Genomic DNA, 19,728 nt, shown 5'->3' on the forward strand with positions numbered 1-19,728 from the left:
AAACTAATATTAAAATATTTATGTTTTATTTATAACACTTTGTACTCGTGATCGTTTTCATTTTGCCTTAAATAGATGAGAGTAATAATATTAATTGCACAGAGTCAAACAATTAGTTTTTACAATTACAGCGCTTAATGAGATGTTAAATTAAGATTAAACCGGGGTTAATTATTTTTAAATAATGTTTTATCCTAATCCCAAATCAGAAACTAATTTGGAGAAAGCGTAACTCGTCATCCTAATCTTATCCTTAAATGACTAGAAAAACGAGGATATAATTAAAAAAACGAAACGTATAATATTTCACCAATAATATAATATCCTCCGGACTGATTTAGGCCACGGCGGCCAATCTCAAGTGATATTAGCCAATTGCGTGTGACATATTATAGTGCACAAATGTATGCGTAAACACAGGTGCACTCTCTATTCTCTAATTCTTACAATCCGATGGGACGGCAATCCGAAAAGACGAATGGTTATATTGATTGGAGCACCGAGGTCCTGGGCGCAAAGCCCAGCTCGGGCCGCTGAAATCGGTCTGGAGGACATTATTATTATTTCACCAAAATTCTAAAATAAATTCAAACTCTTTTGTAGACTTATAGTTATGAATTTTTTGAGCATTATTTTCATGTTTATATAAAAAAATCTGGGTGTGGTGTAAGACCTTACGTTCGACGATCATCGACTACGTCACAAACAGCTTAAACACTTCCCTATTTCTATAAGCGGTCGTATTATAATTGCAAACTATGTCTATACGACCTTGTGCATAGCGTACGTGATTACGATTAGTTTATCATAGGCTATTTTTTCTTATGATCGAATTCAATATATTTTTATTAAGAGGCCTTCAATTTTACACGAATATTTTGAATTAAAATGATAATTGTACATAACAGTAACAACCTCTTAATGTCCCACTGCTGGGCTAAGGCCTCCTCTCCATTTTGAAGAGAAGGTTAATTGTACAAATGACGGGAAATACAAATATTATTTACAATTATTGGTATTATATTAAACTTGACCGCCTCGTTAGTCTATTCCTGGATTTAAGCCCCATCCAAGGTTCCCATCAGAGGGCCCGGTTACAGTGAATCCACCCCCATTTGAGTCACTTTGTGGGCACAGGCAGGCATGCCGTCGGGGCGTCTCGGTAGCATGCGCAAGCGATCGCGTGGCGCCCCCCGATCAGACGGAGAGCTTACTACTGGTTTTATAGTGGGTATTCCGGCGCCTTCAGCGCCGTTGAGCCTCGAATGCCCTCCCACTTCACGTGGGAGAAACGTGTAACCGCGTTTTTCCAGTGAGAAAAAAGGTATCTCTTGAGGAATGTCGCCGTGGTCCAAGTCGGTCAGAACGACGTCGTGATATTAAAGCTTACCTTACAATACGCATGCTACTCAAAAGTTTCACAAAATTGGAACAGCATGTTCGCCACATTTTGAACTATATTTTCGAATAATTGTATCTGTTTATTTTATATATCTAAAGAAACCCGATAAAATTACTATTTTAATAATATTTTTAAATTTCATCGGATTCTTCAAATGTATATCAAATTTCATCGGTTTTTGTTTCCATATGTTGTTAACACTTATCGGTTTTCATCCTGTATCCTGTAGGAATATTTCCGTATGCGAAGGATTAACAAACTTAAATAATAAAACAATAATAATATAAAATTTGTTTTAACTATAGTTACATACATTTCATAGTCACTGTCTATTAAGATTTCTGTGTTTGATTGTTTTTCTACCGCCAGCAACATGAATTATTATTGGTGTTATCAGTAGATTTAAATCCGGACAGACCAGTGACTCAATAAGTTAGTTATGAATTACCACGTATCATTAGATAATAACAATTTGTTCGTTTGTAAAAGAAACATTACATTTCTATTAAACTTGAGTACGCGCAGAATAAATAAGCAATAACAACTTAAGATTTAAATTAAATCAGTAAATAATACTTTTGCCTCAAAATAAAAAAGTACACATATGGTTAATTATAGATAATTTTCTTTTATTTAATAAATACCAAAGTTTTACATAAGAGTGTACTTATAAGTTTTTTTATTCATTGACCAATTGAGTATCATCAAGATTGTGAGTAGTGACTTTTTAGTAAAATGCATAAAAAAAAACCAAGTAAAAAGCAAATACACAAAACAAATACGGGTGTATTTAAAAAAATATTTGACAACACATTTTTTATTTGTTATATTCGTTCTTTCTTTGGTATATTTATTGTTCCGGCGTACGAAGGTTGCAACACTTGTGCAATAATATTTTACGTCACATAAATTATAAAATCTTTTACGCATCTTCGTTCGAAGTTAGACCATTATACAAAGTTACCCAAATTGATAGTTTAATATTCATATTTCGAAATACATCTTTAATTTTATATCTAAGTAGTAATAGTATCCTGCTATTATACTTGCAATATATACATATATACATTCAAGGCAAAGATTGTCAATTACTTACGCAAAATATAAATGAAAATTGGTTAATTTTAAATTTAATAACAATACGGTTTTAATAAATTACTAATGAGTTATCTAGTGTTTCGAGGTGTTGGTCCGTTATACCTATAGATTTGCTTATTCGGTTGAATTTTCATGTCGTTGAACTCTTTTATATGGAAATATTTGTAAATCAGTTGATATATAACAAGTAAACAGTGAGCTCTCTGATATAATATTTTAACAACGTTGATTTTCCTCTTTAATATATCTCATACGTGATATTTTTACGATGATGTTCGTTTGCGAATCTCAAATTGTAATTTCACGCGTATTAAATATTCGATTTAATATGGCTCCGTCAATTTCATCGACGGTAATAATCCCATCACGAAGCGAAATTCGTCTATTTCCCTCTACTTTAATATATCCGATTCAATTGGTGTAGCCGTTGGCGGGCTTGTACGCGCGGCAGTCACAGGAGGGCGCCCGCATCGGTTGCACGTCGCGCCGCGTTCTCATGTCTAAATACGCGCGCGACGCTACTGCCGATCACGACCGTCCACTCAAACGTACTGTCCAGTACGATGACTGTTCAGAACCGTGGACACGCAGCTTTCTACGCTCCAACGGTACAATGGCGACCGCGATCTAAGCCGTTACACTGACTTGTTTACATTGTTACTATTTACTAGAAATCTGAAGTTTTTCCCGGCAATCAACATCAACTAAATCGCCCGAATGCGTACTGACTGAAACGTTGCGAAACTTTAGAAGTGAAGTTTAAAAATAAATTTGCCTGTGTGAGGAGTGACGCTCGATCGAAATGTGTTCGTGCAGCAAGTTCTACGACTTTTGGAAAAACTCATGTGGTGCAGGTGAGCTATACTCGCGATGCACTTTCTAATGAACTATGATTCTCAAAAATAACAAATCTATTTTAAAACGTTATTCACGGCAATAATAATTTGAATTATCAAGTTAAAACGGCATTTCTGAACGTTAGAAAACGTCATCGAGCAACTATCATTTCTAGTTGACTTGTTTTATCATAAACATAATATATGTAACTTTTTAATACTCATCAGAAGATGAGTTCGATATTCAAGAAAGTGACTTTAATAACGAAATACTATGAATTCTTTATAAAATTTAACAAACACTATAAGTTTGTGGTAAGTGATAGTTTTGTAAATTCTAGTTAGTTTCAAACTGTAGCATTTAAGACTTGTGACAAAGTAAGAGAGTTTGTAAAAAAAATTAAAACGTTATTGAAATAGTAACGTTATGAGAGTGCATTTAGAGGAGAGATTGTAGTTCCGCGTCACTAACACCCAGGGTCACCAGCATCATGAATGGGCATGTTTATAGTGTCCGGTTCTTGTCAAGCTAATTATTAAATCAAGTAATCCCAATGTAATATTAGTAAATATAGCAGTACTAGAACAATATGGTTTAATTAAACTTTTAATTTTGTCGCTATCATCCGTTTGTCACGTTATTACAAAGAATAAACATCAATGATAAATATAAAATAGACATATTAAAAACCAATGCATTGTGTGATTTAAAGTCTCGTACCTTGACACTCTTACCACACTATGAGGCGGTAATCCAATATGAAATGCAGTATTTATTTCTCACAATGACTTGAATATACGGCGTTTGCAATGTGAACGGTATAATGAGATAGACATCGTTCTTAAAGGGGGTCGAGACAGAACTTAACGTCTCTTAATTTATCCTATTAAATTTAAGTGAAAAGAAGTTCTAAAGCAGTTGGAACCAGTTACTTCTGGTCATTTACACAGTGGTTTTCGATTTCTCGCTTTGTCGAATGCTAACCTGCTGGCCTCGGTTTCAAGCGGCATGTCCTTCACCATTTTGCAGTTCGTTTTAACTCGACGTAACCAGCTGATTATCTCAATCGCTGAGATTCAAGAGCAAACCAATTTATGGAGTGCTGCCAAAACAGTGAAAAAGAATGACGCATTCTCCGACGATAGTAATGGGTGTAGCGTGTTAGCTACGCGTTTGCTAGTGTAAATATGGGAGCACCGTGACTGACCCGTATTAAAATTATTTGGTATTTTTATGGGAAACACAGGATTTGTTTTCAATACTGCACCCTTTCATCAATTTACACCAAATTATTGAGTAAATAGAACTCATAACAACAAAGACGTAAATTGTTTTATTTATTACTATCATCATCAACGATTACAGAATGTGCAGTAACATTTGGATCATAATGGCGCTCGTCATGGCGCGTGCATTGCATACGCTTTTTTTCTCATGTAGTTTTTTATTTTTGTTGACTGCATATTTATTATTGTAAAACGAACTAGTTGGAACGCTAACATTTTGCAATTTATTTGTAAAAACATTACATGAATTTCCTCCACCAATGTTTTTTATATTACAAAAGAATCAATTATCGCGTATAACTTGAATAAAGACGGCAATAATTATGCTACTTTTATATTAATCTTCATCGAAATTATGAACACGTGTTAAGAATTTTTTTTTTTCGTCTTTTGTGTTAAAATTAAAAATATTATTATCATTTACAAAGTAGTTTTGCACATACATGCACTTGGAACATTCTGTTTAATGAAGCCCGTGTTCATCGATTATAAAAATACCAAGATAAAGTTTTGAAATGATAAACACGATTTATAATTCAGTACAAAATATATTGCTATTTCATGTCTTAATAAATTATCCCCAATTACATTTTAAAATTTTAATAAATTTATATAGGTAAATAAGTTGGGTGTCCTTAAATGTCAATTCATATTCGTTTATTTATTTCTCTTTAGCAAATTGATTTTGTTGCAAAAAAGTAAAAACAAAGCATTGTCAAAAGCTTTTAATGCAATTACTTTTTTTTAACAAGGAAAACTAAGAGCTAATAACAGATAGTAGACAGACATTAAAATTTATAAAATATAGCTTATCAAAAGTATCCAAAAATAGAATTTACATAGAAAAAAGCACGTAGTACGTAGAATTATATTAATGTATACTGTATAAGCAAAAAAATTACAACCAACCAAAAATTAAAACTATTAATAAAAAATACTATATAATAATAGTAATTCCTAAGCTCGAGCAAAATAAACTAAATAATATTTTAAAACATGTTTATCTAAAAAAACCTAATAGGTATGTATAAGAAGTAATTCGATAAGTACTATTTTATTACACTATAAAATTATATAATTAAATGATTATTTCACTTTTAAGTTCAACATTTTACCGAGGGGGAATACGACTTCTCTTTGTACTAATAGCCCCCTTACATGGAGCCATAAACGACGAATATTGTATATGGTCACCCTTCCGACATTCTTATATTAAGAGATATTAATTAAAAAAAAAAAAAAGAATTTCAAACTAAGCAGGTATTGAAGTATTATAATGAATTATTTAACGAAACAAACGGCATCAGGTCGGTTTTTAATCTAATAATAAGTTAGTAAGTCTTTTATGAGACAATGTATACGCTTTTACAACAGGATCCCAGAAAACGTTTAAAAATATTCAATTGTAAAATTAAAAAGAATCGTTAAGGAAAGCTTGTGTGCTAAAGGATATTACCAAACCAATTTAGATGATTGCACATCTTGGGAATTAAACGTCCAGGCCATTTCAAATGAATAAATACAATTATATAATTATACTTGTATATTACTTACCTATAATTGTAAAAAATGAGATATAAAAAAAAACCGCTGAGTTTCTTTCACCGTATCTTCTGAGGTCTGAGATGTATTTCTGAACCAGTGGTAGATTTATGACAATCAATAAGTAAGTGTAAGATTTTTAACTTTGACTTTGAATGAAAAGTTCATCAAAAGAAATGAAAATTTTTTTCGTCAGTAATCGCCTCATTGGCTGCCTGTTAAGCTAAGTGACAATCTAGTCGCGTTAATTATTCATGGAGTCCGTCTGCGAGGCATCAAAGAAATTGACGCTCCGTCTGTTACTCGTTAAAGTACCTTTACTGTTTAATTTTAAAACAGGTCGCTAGGCATTTCTGCAATTAAAATGACATATGAAAATTATATATTTGTTTATATTAAAAGTAAAATACATATTTTATGTAGCCAGGAAATAAAATGAACATTTAAATCTTCGTATCGCTGTTCATTTAGAAACGAGAAAAAAAATAACTAAATGTAGTTACAGTAACCTATTAACTTTATATGAAGAGAAAATATGGCAACCTAATAAATGTCTTAAGACAAGGTTTATATTGTAAGATCAGATTAGTTTTAAAAATACGAAAAAATAAAAATATCTTAAGAATATTTTATAAGTGTAAACATTGTTTGCTACACATACATCTAAGGAAGATGACACGTACACACGTACATACGTGAAAAACGTGCCTTGAATGTAGGCACAAATCTCTTTAGCATTTTATGACGCAAGTGAATCCCTGCAATTTCCTCAATGATGTGTGCAACAATAGGGATTTAGAAATGTTGTATTCTAAAAGTCATAACGTTACTTGGGTTTTACGTGTCGTTAGAACTATCGCGTTTTATTAAATACATTTTATGGTCCCAGTGATACTGGAAGATAAAAACCGTAATGACTTTATACATCACCGTTCGTTATTATCTGTTGATGATATTTTTATTGTGGTAAATTAGTGACGCACTGTGAATACAAATGTCATGAGTGATATGAACTTAATTGATTATTATAGTGCTCAGATTTCTTACTAAATATAAATGTTATGGTTACTTTTAAAATAATTTTACTTTCTTAACATTAAAAATGTGTTTCTCAAAGTTTTCAAAAAAGTTTTTTATTTAAATATAAGGATTATACTCTACGAAGGACTGTTTTCATCTAAAGTGAGTTTTGATAGCTTTTTATAGAATACATAAATATTTAAAAAAACGCGTGAAAAAGCAGGATGCGTAGTACGAAGCGTGGCAAATACCAGGCTAATAAATCGGTTGACACATGTTTATAACAAACTCATTGTTTAAAAAATATGACGCGTGAAATACTTATTATAGGTACCCATACGATGTTGGGACAGGGAGGTGTTAATTACATATTAAAATCTTCTTGCCGAACTTTTACACGACGGGCGGTCTATAAGGAGACATTAAAGTACGGCAGCTCATCACGACCGCAGAGAGATTATACACAGGATCAACGACTACACGTGTTTTATGAGGCATGGGAATGAATCACTTCTTACAGCTAAGTCCAGGTTACTATGGATTTTTTTTAACATAAATATGCAATAAATTTTACTGCGACACCTCTCAGGACTTGATTTTTTTGCTTGCCGTCGACCAACTAGATTATTAATCAAAAATCGTATATTGTATATAATTTAATAAAACAATAGCTTATAGTTATAATACAAAATTAAACTGTATAGCTTATCAGATGTCGCCAGCGACATTTCTAATCGTGTTCGGTCACAGTCGATCGCGCCATTCGAAATCGTCCCCGCGAAAATCCATTCGTTTTAGTCAAACAGCTCGTGACTTGAGTACAGTTGGCGAACGGGTATTCTCACCAATCATCACTTCTTAAAATTGAATAATGCTCCTGTGTTAAATGTAGTACTTGTTTTCTATTATTTTACCTTGGAAATATTAGTTACAGGCTGGATATTATTGTCCGTATCGGCCTCCCCATCATGCCTCTGTTAGCATAAGCTTACTCTTGTATTGTAACTTTCTTTTTTTTTTCAAAATAGTCAAATGGTCATCATATTATAGAAATTAATATTTATTCATTTAAATCTACAACGAAAATATTACGTCTAAGTAATTTGTCTTACTTTTATATTATATATTATTTAGAGTAATTATTGTTGTATGTAGTAAAAATCACTAACAGCCTGTGAATTTGCCACTGCTGGTAAGATTCACGCGTTCTTACCACTGGGCCATTTCGGCATTAATATGCTTTTCATTTCAACAATTCGAGTGTCAAGTAGCGACAAAAACATGTAATATTTTTTATTTTATTTTATTAACAAGGTTACGAAGTGCTTTTAATATAAGTATTTTTATTAGTCTCAAATCTACCTACACGTGTAACTTATAATAAAGTTGTACAAGCGAATAAAACCCGTCGCGATAAATTGACTTGAATAATAGACGCACAAGCCGTTAATAAATTAAAACGATATTCATTGAACATTCGATTTTTATTCCTTACATTACAATCAACAGAGGCAACTCGTTACCAAGATCAATTTTGGCGGTTAACAACATGATCGTATTTGCATGATTCGTCCTCGAAATTCGCAATGTTTCCGGGTTTAATAAGGACACAGTTCGCATTTTTTATCTGTGACGATTGTAAAAATAATCAATCTATTTTAACTGGAATTTATAAATATATTTAAAGACAGATTTATTATATGTATCGATTTAAATATATATAATCATAACATATCACATCCTGTAACGGGTTATGACTACAAGCAATCCACACCGTAAAATATTTTTATATTATTACAACTGAATTGAGTTAATATTTACGAAAACATGTTATTATACAGTTTTTCTATTCATACTATTACAAATATTTCAATAATTGGTTATATTTAGTATGGTTGTACAAAAATTAACATAATTATTATCACATTATCATTATAGGCTATATTTATATAACTTGTAAAATGTTAATTAATTTATATTTGTTTTAATTAAAACATCTATTGAGTTAATTTAAATCATTCATATTTTTCGAAATGTAACTGTGTCGATAATAATTAATAGCTATACAAATTAAGTATATCATATTCCATCTCTATCATTAACTCATAGTTACAGCCAATGCATTTGACTTATGACCTAATCAAGACAATAATTTTAAATTGCGACAAATTAGCTTAACAGGAGAAGTATGGTTCTTGAAGTCAGAAGAATTTTTTAATCGTTTATCCGTTTTAATATTGTTTGTCTGAAAAATTAAATTAAATTGCACTAAGAATTTTAATGAATTAATGTTTGGGCAAAAACATGTTGTATAATTATTTTAAACATTCATAATGAATCCGTGTTATTCATAAATAATAAGGTTTTTCTTTGTACAACTACGCTATGTATTAATAACAGTAATAAAATATTAACTATTTAAAATATGGGTGTAATACAATTGGTTCGAAATGTATAAAGGTATAAGCAGACGCTTTTTAAACGTAATTTCTAAAACTTTAAAATCTTTCATTTCATTTGATTTACGAAATATTTTCTTTATTATAAAACAAAGTATACACCTCTTTAATTATCTAGAAAAAAGTAAAGTTAATTTGTGAACACTATAACTAAATTTACTCAAATTATGTCAATTAAATAGTAATAACGGTTTTTAACGGGACATAATAAAACGTATTAATCTATTTTAGTTAACTGTCCTCAGAATTATCTCTAATAGGTTATTAAGACGTCAAACCTATATTATGTTAAATCATAATGGCCTTACTCATTAACGTTGTTCAGCAGCTGTTTAATTAAACACTGATTTCTGTCTTTCTGTCATTATTGATTTGACGTTCGAAACAAAAAGACACAGCATTATTTAAAAATTCTCCCGCTAAACAGAGATTAAAAGTAAGGCCATAAGTTTTCAAATGGTCACTTGTACAAACTTCAAATTTCAAGCAGTTCATTTTTTTGAATTTTCACGTTACAATATTTCTTAAACGTATAGTTTCCAACGCTTTGGAATGTCGGAATCTGACAAGAAGAGCCGACACGCATCTCAATAGTTACTCTTTTTTACGGTTTTAATAGATACATGAATTAAATATTTGACTGCCTCGTTGGTCTAGTGGCTAGATGGAAGCAAGTCCTAGGTTCAATTCTCAGGTCGGACCAGTAAAAAGCTATTGGGTTTTTCTATCAGAAAAATTCTCACTAGCAGCTCGGAGTCTTGAAAGTTGGAAGTCTGTACATTCACGTGCCTCGGAAAGCACGTAAAGTCCTGCGTCTGAACTCTATCCGGTCGTGTCGGATTGCCGTCCCATAGAATTATGAGAGCTAGGGGGAAATAGAGAGTGCACCTAGGTTTGCGCACACACTTGTGCACTATAATATTTCCAGCGCCTCGTTGATCTAGTGGCTTGACTGCCTCGTTGGTTTAGTGGCTTGATGTAAGGCCGCAGACCCGGAGGTCCTGGGTTCAATTCCCAGATCAGGCCAATTATTGGGTTTTTCTGTCAGAAAATTCTCAGTAGCAGCCCTGAGTCTGGAAGTTGGAAGTATGTACACTCCCGTGCCTCGGAAAGCACGTAAAGCTGTTGGTCCTGCGCCTGAACTCTTTCCGGTCGTGTCGGATTGCCGTCCCATCGGATTATGAAAGTTAGGGAATAGAGAGTGCATCTGTGTTTGCGCACCACTTGTGCACTATTATATCTCCTGCGTAGTTGGCTAATCTCTCTTGAGATTGGCCGCCGTGGCCGAAATCGGTCTGAAGGTCTGTTTATTGTTATTTACAATTAAATTTTGTACATCGTGCATGTAAATTAGGGAATAAATTCCACGTTTTCGTTCGTTTTCTTTTTTAATAAATAATATAAATAAATATTAAAATGATGAATTGAGGTAGGTCTCCTAAAATTTATTATTTATATAAATGTCACGTACGCCACAATTCGTACCGCCGCAATACGAATTGTTGAGGCGAGTTGGTACTGATGGTAGAGATGTATTTCTTACGACACTCACGGGTTGACATTAACCCAACTCTAATTTACTCTGCCGGAAACAACAGCAAGACAGAACCAGTATTGCTTAATGTAATTTATATGACTTTAAAAATCTACTATCATAATATCCACGATCTTTTCTTTATTTTAAAATGAATAAACTATAGACATGAAATATATAGGCCATACTCACGAAAATAAAGAAAGAAGTTAGAAAAAGTTTGGAGCTATAATTAAACATGACATGCATCAAACTGATTTATGACCTTTTAATTAACACGTAAGCTGTGTGCGTAAGCGGTACTTACGGTTAAGTCAATTTCAAATATGTTTAAACGTAAACAAACGAAAAATCACATAAAATAATATTCATATTAACACAATGATTATTTAATTTATCTTTAGTGCACTATCCATAACTTTATATTGGAAACATAAATTAAATTTTCTTGAGGCTTTCCACCTACAGGTTAATTACCCGTCGTAACATTTCAAGGCGTAACTCAGGGGTGCGAGGAAATGTCTGTACAGAAACCATTGTAAAGCAGGGCACGGTTATCGCTATAAATGTATACCAAGTATCGTGTGTCGAGGCTTGTACGTGATTGACCGAAATACAGTTTTTTTATCGACGCGCAAATTTCAAGCTTTTACAGTTAAAAAATTAGTTAACGTCATATATAAAAGCGAACAAAATGTTAATAATTATATTTGTATGATATATATAGCAAATCATTACGACGCGGATTTCATATTTATTTTGGTCTTCGTAAACATTGCATATTCAACATTATGTTACATTAAAAATAGCAAAAATTGCTTAATAACAGTAAATTTATCCTTTTATTTACATTTTTTTAATCCTTTTTTTATTTTTATATGCAGTTGGGGCGCGAAGCTTTTGTAATTGGTCACCTCGATCGATAAGTTACTTTAAATAAATTATTGTAGTATTATCTTTATGAATTTATTGTGTTAAAAATTAAAAAGTAGTAGGTCGACTTTTAATATTGCTAGTAGTTAAAATATTTATTAAATATTGAGATTAACTAATATTGCTATTCTGAATCGCCATTATATTGACTTCACAGCTACAATTATTTCATCTATAAACAGTAACATTACAGTTATTTGAGGAATATTTTGAATTAGTCAGACAATAATACCAAGACAATTTGTAATAAAAAAAAATTTTGTGACCTATTTGTTTGTATGTTAATGAATTAAAAGTAGTCATTTTATGAATGAGTAACATAGCCAAAATGATTAATATATTACTAGAAGTCTTCCCATTTTATTAAAATTGTCATCAGTTTTTAGAGAAGTCAATCCAATCTGACGGAACAACATACTCAGAATTTTTGCTTTATTATTATTTGACATTATTCAGGTCATAAAACGGAACGAAAGTCATCTCGTAAACTGATTCAGAAACGGAACTCGTGAGTTGTAGCGTCGCGGTGGTAAATCACGACCTACATCTTTGAAACGCAGTCAAATTTGATGTTAGCACTTTCATTGAACATGACGCGTTAACCGGTAGAAATTCAAAGATTGTTACCGCTAAACAGAAGACCATTTTTAAGACAATTTATTTCAAGCGTAAATAATATCGAAAATAAACTCTAATGAATATTTGACAAAAAAAATAATTTTATAAAATTTATTTTTCAACAGATTTTGTAGCTGGTAATCGTGTAATTCAACACATATTTGTTAACGCTGTTGTTTAGCGTGGTTATGTAAAGATACTATTTTTTGTGTGAAGGTCACAACCGAAATATCAGCATTCATTCTACTGAACTGTATATATGGACCCTTCGTTATAAGAATAAGCAGAGTTTTATGGTCTGGTAATCCTATTATATTTTACTCTCTAATTGATTCAACTGACAGTCTTTTTATGTCTTTGCGTGCTTTGTCAAGCTAAGAGACTCTTGAACAAAGGTTTTCCTTTAAATGTATGTTTTAGAACGATACGACTACGCAACACTTCCTTATATAAGTTATTTAATTTTTATGTACCTTGTATCATATTATTTTTAATTAATTTTGTAAATAAATGTACTGGTCTACGTGAGCGCGACAAAATAACCTTTATCCGCGTATTTCTTTATAATAACCGGCTGATGCTAAAATAATTATTGATGCAGATTGACGCGTCATACGTGAGTTACAAGTTAATAATTATGAAATAATAAATTTAAGTGACTTTGATCGCGAAGTAAATTTCAAATCGTTTAGTATACCTATATTTAGTTGGCACTGATGAACAAGGCATTCCCTTTTTTCAAATATGTTATTCATCAATACTCATCTCTTCTCAAATTAGAATTAAATATGTATGCAATGTTTATATTTATTTTGAAGTCATAGACATTTGTCATTAAGACACACCTAAATCAAGGCTAGTTAAGCGTCGTTACTGAATAATTCAATTCATAAACGGGCTACTACCACTTAGCTCATACATTTTTTATACGGTACGCTATTGATTGACCCGATATTTTCATGTCGCGAGTGACAGATATAGACGATTACCCATGAGTGATTATACTACAGGCACGTTTTCCATGACAAAATCACCACTTAGAATACATATATATACATATATATATATAATCATTTGCTAATTAAATATTCAATTTTGGCACAGATGCTCTCAAGTGGCAATGAAGCCAAACAAATGAGTTATATTTGCCATCTCTAACTACTACGTAGGTATATATGCTTATAAGTTACCTACCTGTCAAAATACAATTGAATATTACAATCATTGATATTAACAAGCTGTATATAGCCGTATTAATAAGATCGTTCATACGTTATTTTTAATTTTTATATCAATATTATTAATATTTTTATCTACTATATATTAAAAATTTAAATAAAGAAACTGACAAAATCTTACAAAACAAAATTGTGCCATATAAACTATTTTTTTCATTAAAAATTTGCTAAAATATTTAACTAAAAGTGAAGTAAGATAGTTAAAACAGTTACAAAAGGAGGCTTCGTTAACGCGAAAGAAACGAGGATTGCTAATTAATCATGATTTTAAACACACAAGATTATTTTTTTATGCTTTTTTTTAAGGGGCCTTTGTAGGCAGCCAATATGTCGGCCCCATCGTTACACGCTAAATTAAAACAAAAAAAGGCTCAAAAAGTAAGACTAACACACAAGAGTTACTTTCATTTAAAAACAGGAAAATGACGTTATTATTTTTATATAGAAAATTATCGCATTGCAAAGACAATCTTAATGCTATAAGCTTTCGATTCCAAAATAAATCCCCGAAACGTCATAAGCTTTAATAGATGACCTAAATGTCAAATATTTATACTTATATTTACATACGTATTTATTTGTGTGAAGTCATTAACACCGGGTATAAATAGATTTCAGCTCTAGGAGTCTGAAGACGTTCGTATTTTGTCACATATACTGATGTTATTTCTGCTCACACGGAAATATTCTAATAATAAAACCGTTAATACATAGTATTCATAAGGATATGTATAGTTTACGTTTGAAAGTACAGTTTTGATTTTATATTTAAGGTCACCGAATAAATGTATACTTTTTGACAAGTAAATCAATACATTACAATGGATTTAATGGATGGACACGAATACTATCATAAAGGAAGGGAAGACAGTTGTAACGTAAAGCAGGGCTCTAGTTTAATGAATATCGCGAAGTCATTACAAAAATCGATAGTACCAGTAATCTATATTACTTTTTCTATATAAACTTTGTTCACTTGACTAGCTTCACGTCCAAGTTAAAATCCAAGAATTATATATATTTTCATTCCAGAATGTTAATATAAATTTGTTATAACCTAAAACAACTTGACTTATCAGATTTCGTTATGTGTAAATATTTTACATTTACATGTAAATAATTATAAAATAATAAAACGTGATTTATTATTTTATAATTTACTTTAATCGCGGAGTTTGAACTCTATTCAGCGTTATTAATATAAAATATCTCTCTTTCTATAAAATATTTTGTAATCTAAAATAATTCATACAAGATAAAGCCCGTATTCATTTATCAAAGTCAAAGCGGACTTTTACAATTAATAAAACGAAATTTACACAATGAGTACCTGTATAACTACACAAATATTTTTATATGATAACATTTGTCATATGATATAACCGTTTAATTGTTATTGTGTCGGATTTACGTTTATTTTCCTGTTTTCAATTACAATATCTTAGAATGTTTATTCTTAGTTAAGTGCTCTTTGTGTAAATGATACTTGTGAAAAATAACAGCCGATAAAATTAAAATTAACTCTAAAATGATCTAATCAAATTATAATAACTTAATAATAAATTTAAAGCGGAGATGGTAAGAACGCGTGAATCTTAACCGATGATCGTGGATTCAAACCCGGGCAAGCACCACTGAATTTTCATGTGCTTAATTTGTGTTTATAATTTATCTGGTGCTTAAAGGTGAAGAAAAATATCGTGAGGAAATCTGCATGTGATTAATTTCATTGAAATTCTGCCACATGTGTAGTCTACCAACCCGCATTGGAGCAGCGTGGTGGAATAAGCTCCAAACCTTCTCCTCAAAAGGGAGAGGAGGCCTTAGCCCAGCGGTGAGACATTAACAGCCTGTTACTGTACTGTACTGTAATAATATATTAATAATCTTTTCAATTGATAAATATTACTAAAATATTACTTTTATAAACATAATCAATAATAAAAAAGATTAAAAATATACACACAAAATAGTCTATGTAATTTTCTAAATATGTTATTTAAAACAATAAAAAAATCATAATATTTTCTTAAAGTTGATGGTGGACACTCACCAGTTATTCTACAAGCAACTCGATAGTGCTGTGTTCCTAGTCAAATTTTAGAGCCAGTGTAAATACAGGCATAAGGTATAAAATATCTTATCTCCGTGTTTAGCAGTTAATATTCTTTACGTGTCTATAAAGACCATGTCTATGGGCCAAGGTGATCACTTACCATAATCACTGTCGTCTGAAAATAAATTAAAAACCCACTTTGTTGTTACGTTATAATTTTAAAGTGATTCATTATGATGCTAAATTTAATTGACATTATATTTAATCATATAATTAGGTAAATTATAATAACTGTAACTGCTATGAGTATTACTTTATATGGAATATTTTATATAAAATATTCCTTATGCCAAAACTGCGGAATATTACCAGAAATAAAATATTTAGACCAATATTGATCATTGTATTTTTAGATGAATATAAGTTTGTATATCCATAGATGAATATTTGAAACGACGTGATGTAATTATGTTAGCAACAAGTGATCAGTATCTACATAATAAGTAGTTAACAAACAATATTATATGTGGGTATAGGAATAGGTAGTTATAAATATGTTTATCATATTTTATATTTACTCCTTTATTACATATGTACTCGTATGTATATACATATACATATGTACGTGACAGCGTACACGATAGCACTACTAAGGACCTAGGTGCTATTAGAGAATGTAAGAATTGTACGTTTAACCTTCATTACTAGCCGCGACGAGAAGAGCCAAGATGGCCTAGTGGTAAGAACGCGTGAATCTCAACCGATGATCGTGGGTTCAAACCCGGGCAAGCACTACTGAATTTTGATGTGTTTAATTTGTGTTATGATTCATCTCGTTCTTAACGGTGAAGGAAAACATCGTAAGGAAAGCTGCATGTGTCTAATTTCACTGAAATTCTGCCACATGTGTATTCCAATAACCTGCATTGGCCAGCGTGGTGGAATAAGCTCCAAACCCTTCTCAAAAAAAGGAGAGCAGGCCTTAGCCCAGCAGTCGGACATTCACAGGCTGTAACTGTACCTTCATAACTTACTTCTAATTCGAAAGTAAAAATATATTATTTTAACTGTCCGTAATCTTCAACCTTCTACTCATAACATAGAAAAAATAAAATATTATAGGATTATGATTATTTTTGTATGTGTATAAATGTAAATTGTATTCGTAGTAAAATGCATAACATTTTAAACATAACATAGCTCTGTAATTGTGACGAAAACTAAAAAACACACGAAACGCCCGCAAAACATCGTTTATACTCATAAGTAAGACCGATAGATGTAACGAGTATATCCTACTAGCTCGTTTAAACTTCGAACCGTAAAAGTGGAACGTAACCGTACAAAGATTAATGTTCGGCGGCAGAATAATTGATTTATGAGAGGTATCCTAACAGACGGACCTACACAAATCCCTACCGATAAAAGTTATTGAGTTTTTCTGTGGAAAAAAATCTCAGTAACAGCTCATAGTTTGAAGCGTGTACACTCCTGTGCCTCAGAAAACACGTAAAGCCATTGGTCGTGCCCCAGAACTCTTTCCGATCGTCTCGGATTTGCCATCCTATTGGATTATGAGAGTGAGATAATATGTATTTCTTGAAAATAACCCCCGTGACCGAAAACGGTCAGGGTACCATCGTTCATGTTAGAATAAATAGTACGAAGCGAAGGTAATTTAAGTTAGTAATCTTAAGTTTTAAAGAAAGATCAAACAATTAAATACATATTTATTTATAATTCCTTTTAAACATACCTATTACGTAATTTACATGGAATCTGATATTCAACTAAGTTATTACGCAATATAATATAAAATTACTTGATTTCTAAGAGTACCAATCCAATCAAGAGTAATCCGATGATAACAGAAAAGTACCACACGAATTGCATAAAATTGTTATCTTCTAGTATATTCTATCGGATTTAATTAAACAATTAAATTAAACAAAGACTAAAACTATAAAATATATTTAATATTTATATAATTAGCATCCTCAAAAATAAGCTAAAGTACTTATTTTGTCCTCACCGTTTTAAAGAAACTTTTTGTAGTGTGTATATGCACGTATGTTTGAATCAAGTTGAAGAGGTGATTGCCTCAATTCAAACGTGTTTTGAGTAAAAATGATTGTTTAGGGAGTTTGCCAGCCAGCATATGTACTGAGAACTGATTGGAACGATTCATAACTTGATCGAGCTGTTCCTCAGATAAATGATTACGAAACCCCAAGACGTAATATTGCTGGGTTGCTATGATTAATATTTCATAGAAGTCGCGGTAAACGTATCGTGTCGCGCCGAGCTACGTCACAACCTGGCCCGCGGCTTTTTACCGAATAATTATTATAAGCCGGTGGCCAAGCCTTCACCGCCATACGTATATTATTGCGCACTGAGGTCGGACGTCGAGTGAAGCGACTTATCAGGACAATTAACTGATAACGAACAATTTAACTGCATTTATTTGACGTCATCGTAGTCGCACTTGATTCCTGTTATCTGTGATATTTTAAGCTTTTTATTGATTACAAATTTACACATAGTGGTGTTGTGATTAGTGCATTTGACGACTTTGAATTGGATTTAACGAACGTGGACGCATCAGGTGGGTTTTGATAAAAGTTTTAATTAAGGCATTTTCTCACGATTCAGTTATTATGGCACAATAACTTACTTTTGAACATATACTGCTATTTGTTTTATATATATATATCTTTTAATATTATAAATTAAATTACATAGATAGATATTTTTATAGATAGATAGTGTTTACGATGTAAGACGGGAAACTTAAGTTTTCTAAAATCTACTCTAACAACGATCCTAACAGCCCATATACAATCGAAATATAGATCTGCTGAAAGGAATGGACATCCAAAACAACCTTAATATAAATAGTATCTTAGAAAATATATCTGTTATAAGTATGGTTATACATGGGCTCCTAAGAATCATAATATTTTGGCCTTTTTTAAAAAATATTTAAAATTCTTAAAACCTAAAACTCTACAATTTAACCTTTGTTGGGTGGGATAGGCTACTAAGGAAACGTTAACTATCTGTAATTACATGCACTATTGTATACAAATTAAATTTAGTTTTAACTGTATGGTACTTCTGGTAATACATATATCAGCAGTGCTACTTAGTATTGTCAGCTAGTGTACAGGCATACGGGACATAACACATTATTTCCCCAGATTGGTGGCTTATTGATGGTGTAAGGAATAGTTTATGGGCGGTGGTGACCATAGGCGCCTATCAATTTTATATCAAAAAGTTTGGGAAGTTAGTGCGCTAGTGCGTAATCACAGCTATATAAAAAATATTAGACCTCATGGTTGGCGGATAATGACAAATTTCTTTTTTTAAAGTGCCAATATCTATGAGCGGAAGTAACCACTTACCATCAGGTATGTGGCTTGTTTTTTGCCAGAATATGTCTATATGGGATTACTAATGACTCATAATATACGTGAGAAGATACACCTGACTCATACCTACATGCTTTAATAAAGTCAAAAGTTACAAGAGAAATGAATGTGGAGGAAAAGTGTGATATATTATTAACTGTTGCGATTCCATGATTGAAAATATCTAATCTGATACATACCCTGTTTTTATTGAGAGATGAACAATATGCCGTGAGACGTGAACAATTATACTTATTTATTAATACGTGTTGTGAACATAAGCTTAAAC

General features: G+C 31.6%; 1 protein-coding gene across 6 annotated transcripts in view; it reads left to right on the forward strand.

Annotated features, from left to right (window-relative positions):
- Positions 1-19,728, forward strand: part of LOC126773889 (uncharacterized) — a 49,390-nt gene that overhangs the window by 17,403 nt on the left and 12,259 nt on the right. The window contains exon 1 of one of the 6 annotated variants that reach the window (XM_050495122.1): positions 2,970-3,354. The exons of 4 other annotated variants lie outside the window; for them this stretch is intronic. In XM_050495122.1, coding sequence (XP_050351079.1) covers positions 3,303-3,354 — 52 coding nt within the window. In that variant the 5' untranslated portion in view covers positions 2,970-3,302. Of the gene's footprint in view, positions 1-2,969; positions 3,355-18,422; positions 18,632-19,728 lie in introns of those variants that run through there. One more of the 6 variants, XM_050495123.1, reaches the window with a different exon arrangement.

The sequence above is a fragment of the Nymphalis io genome, chromosome 15, assembly GCF_905147045.1.
Source record: "Nymphalis io chromosome 15, ilAglIoxx1.1, whole genome shotgun sequence".
In the NCBI taxonomy this organism is placed as follows: domain Eukaryota; kingdom Metazoa; phylum Arthropoda; class Insecta; order Lepidoptera; family Nymphalidae; genus Nymphalis; species Nymphalis io.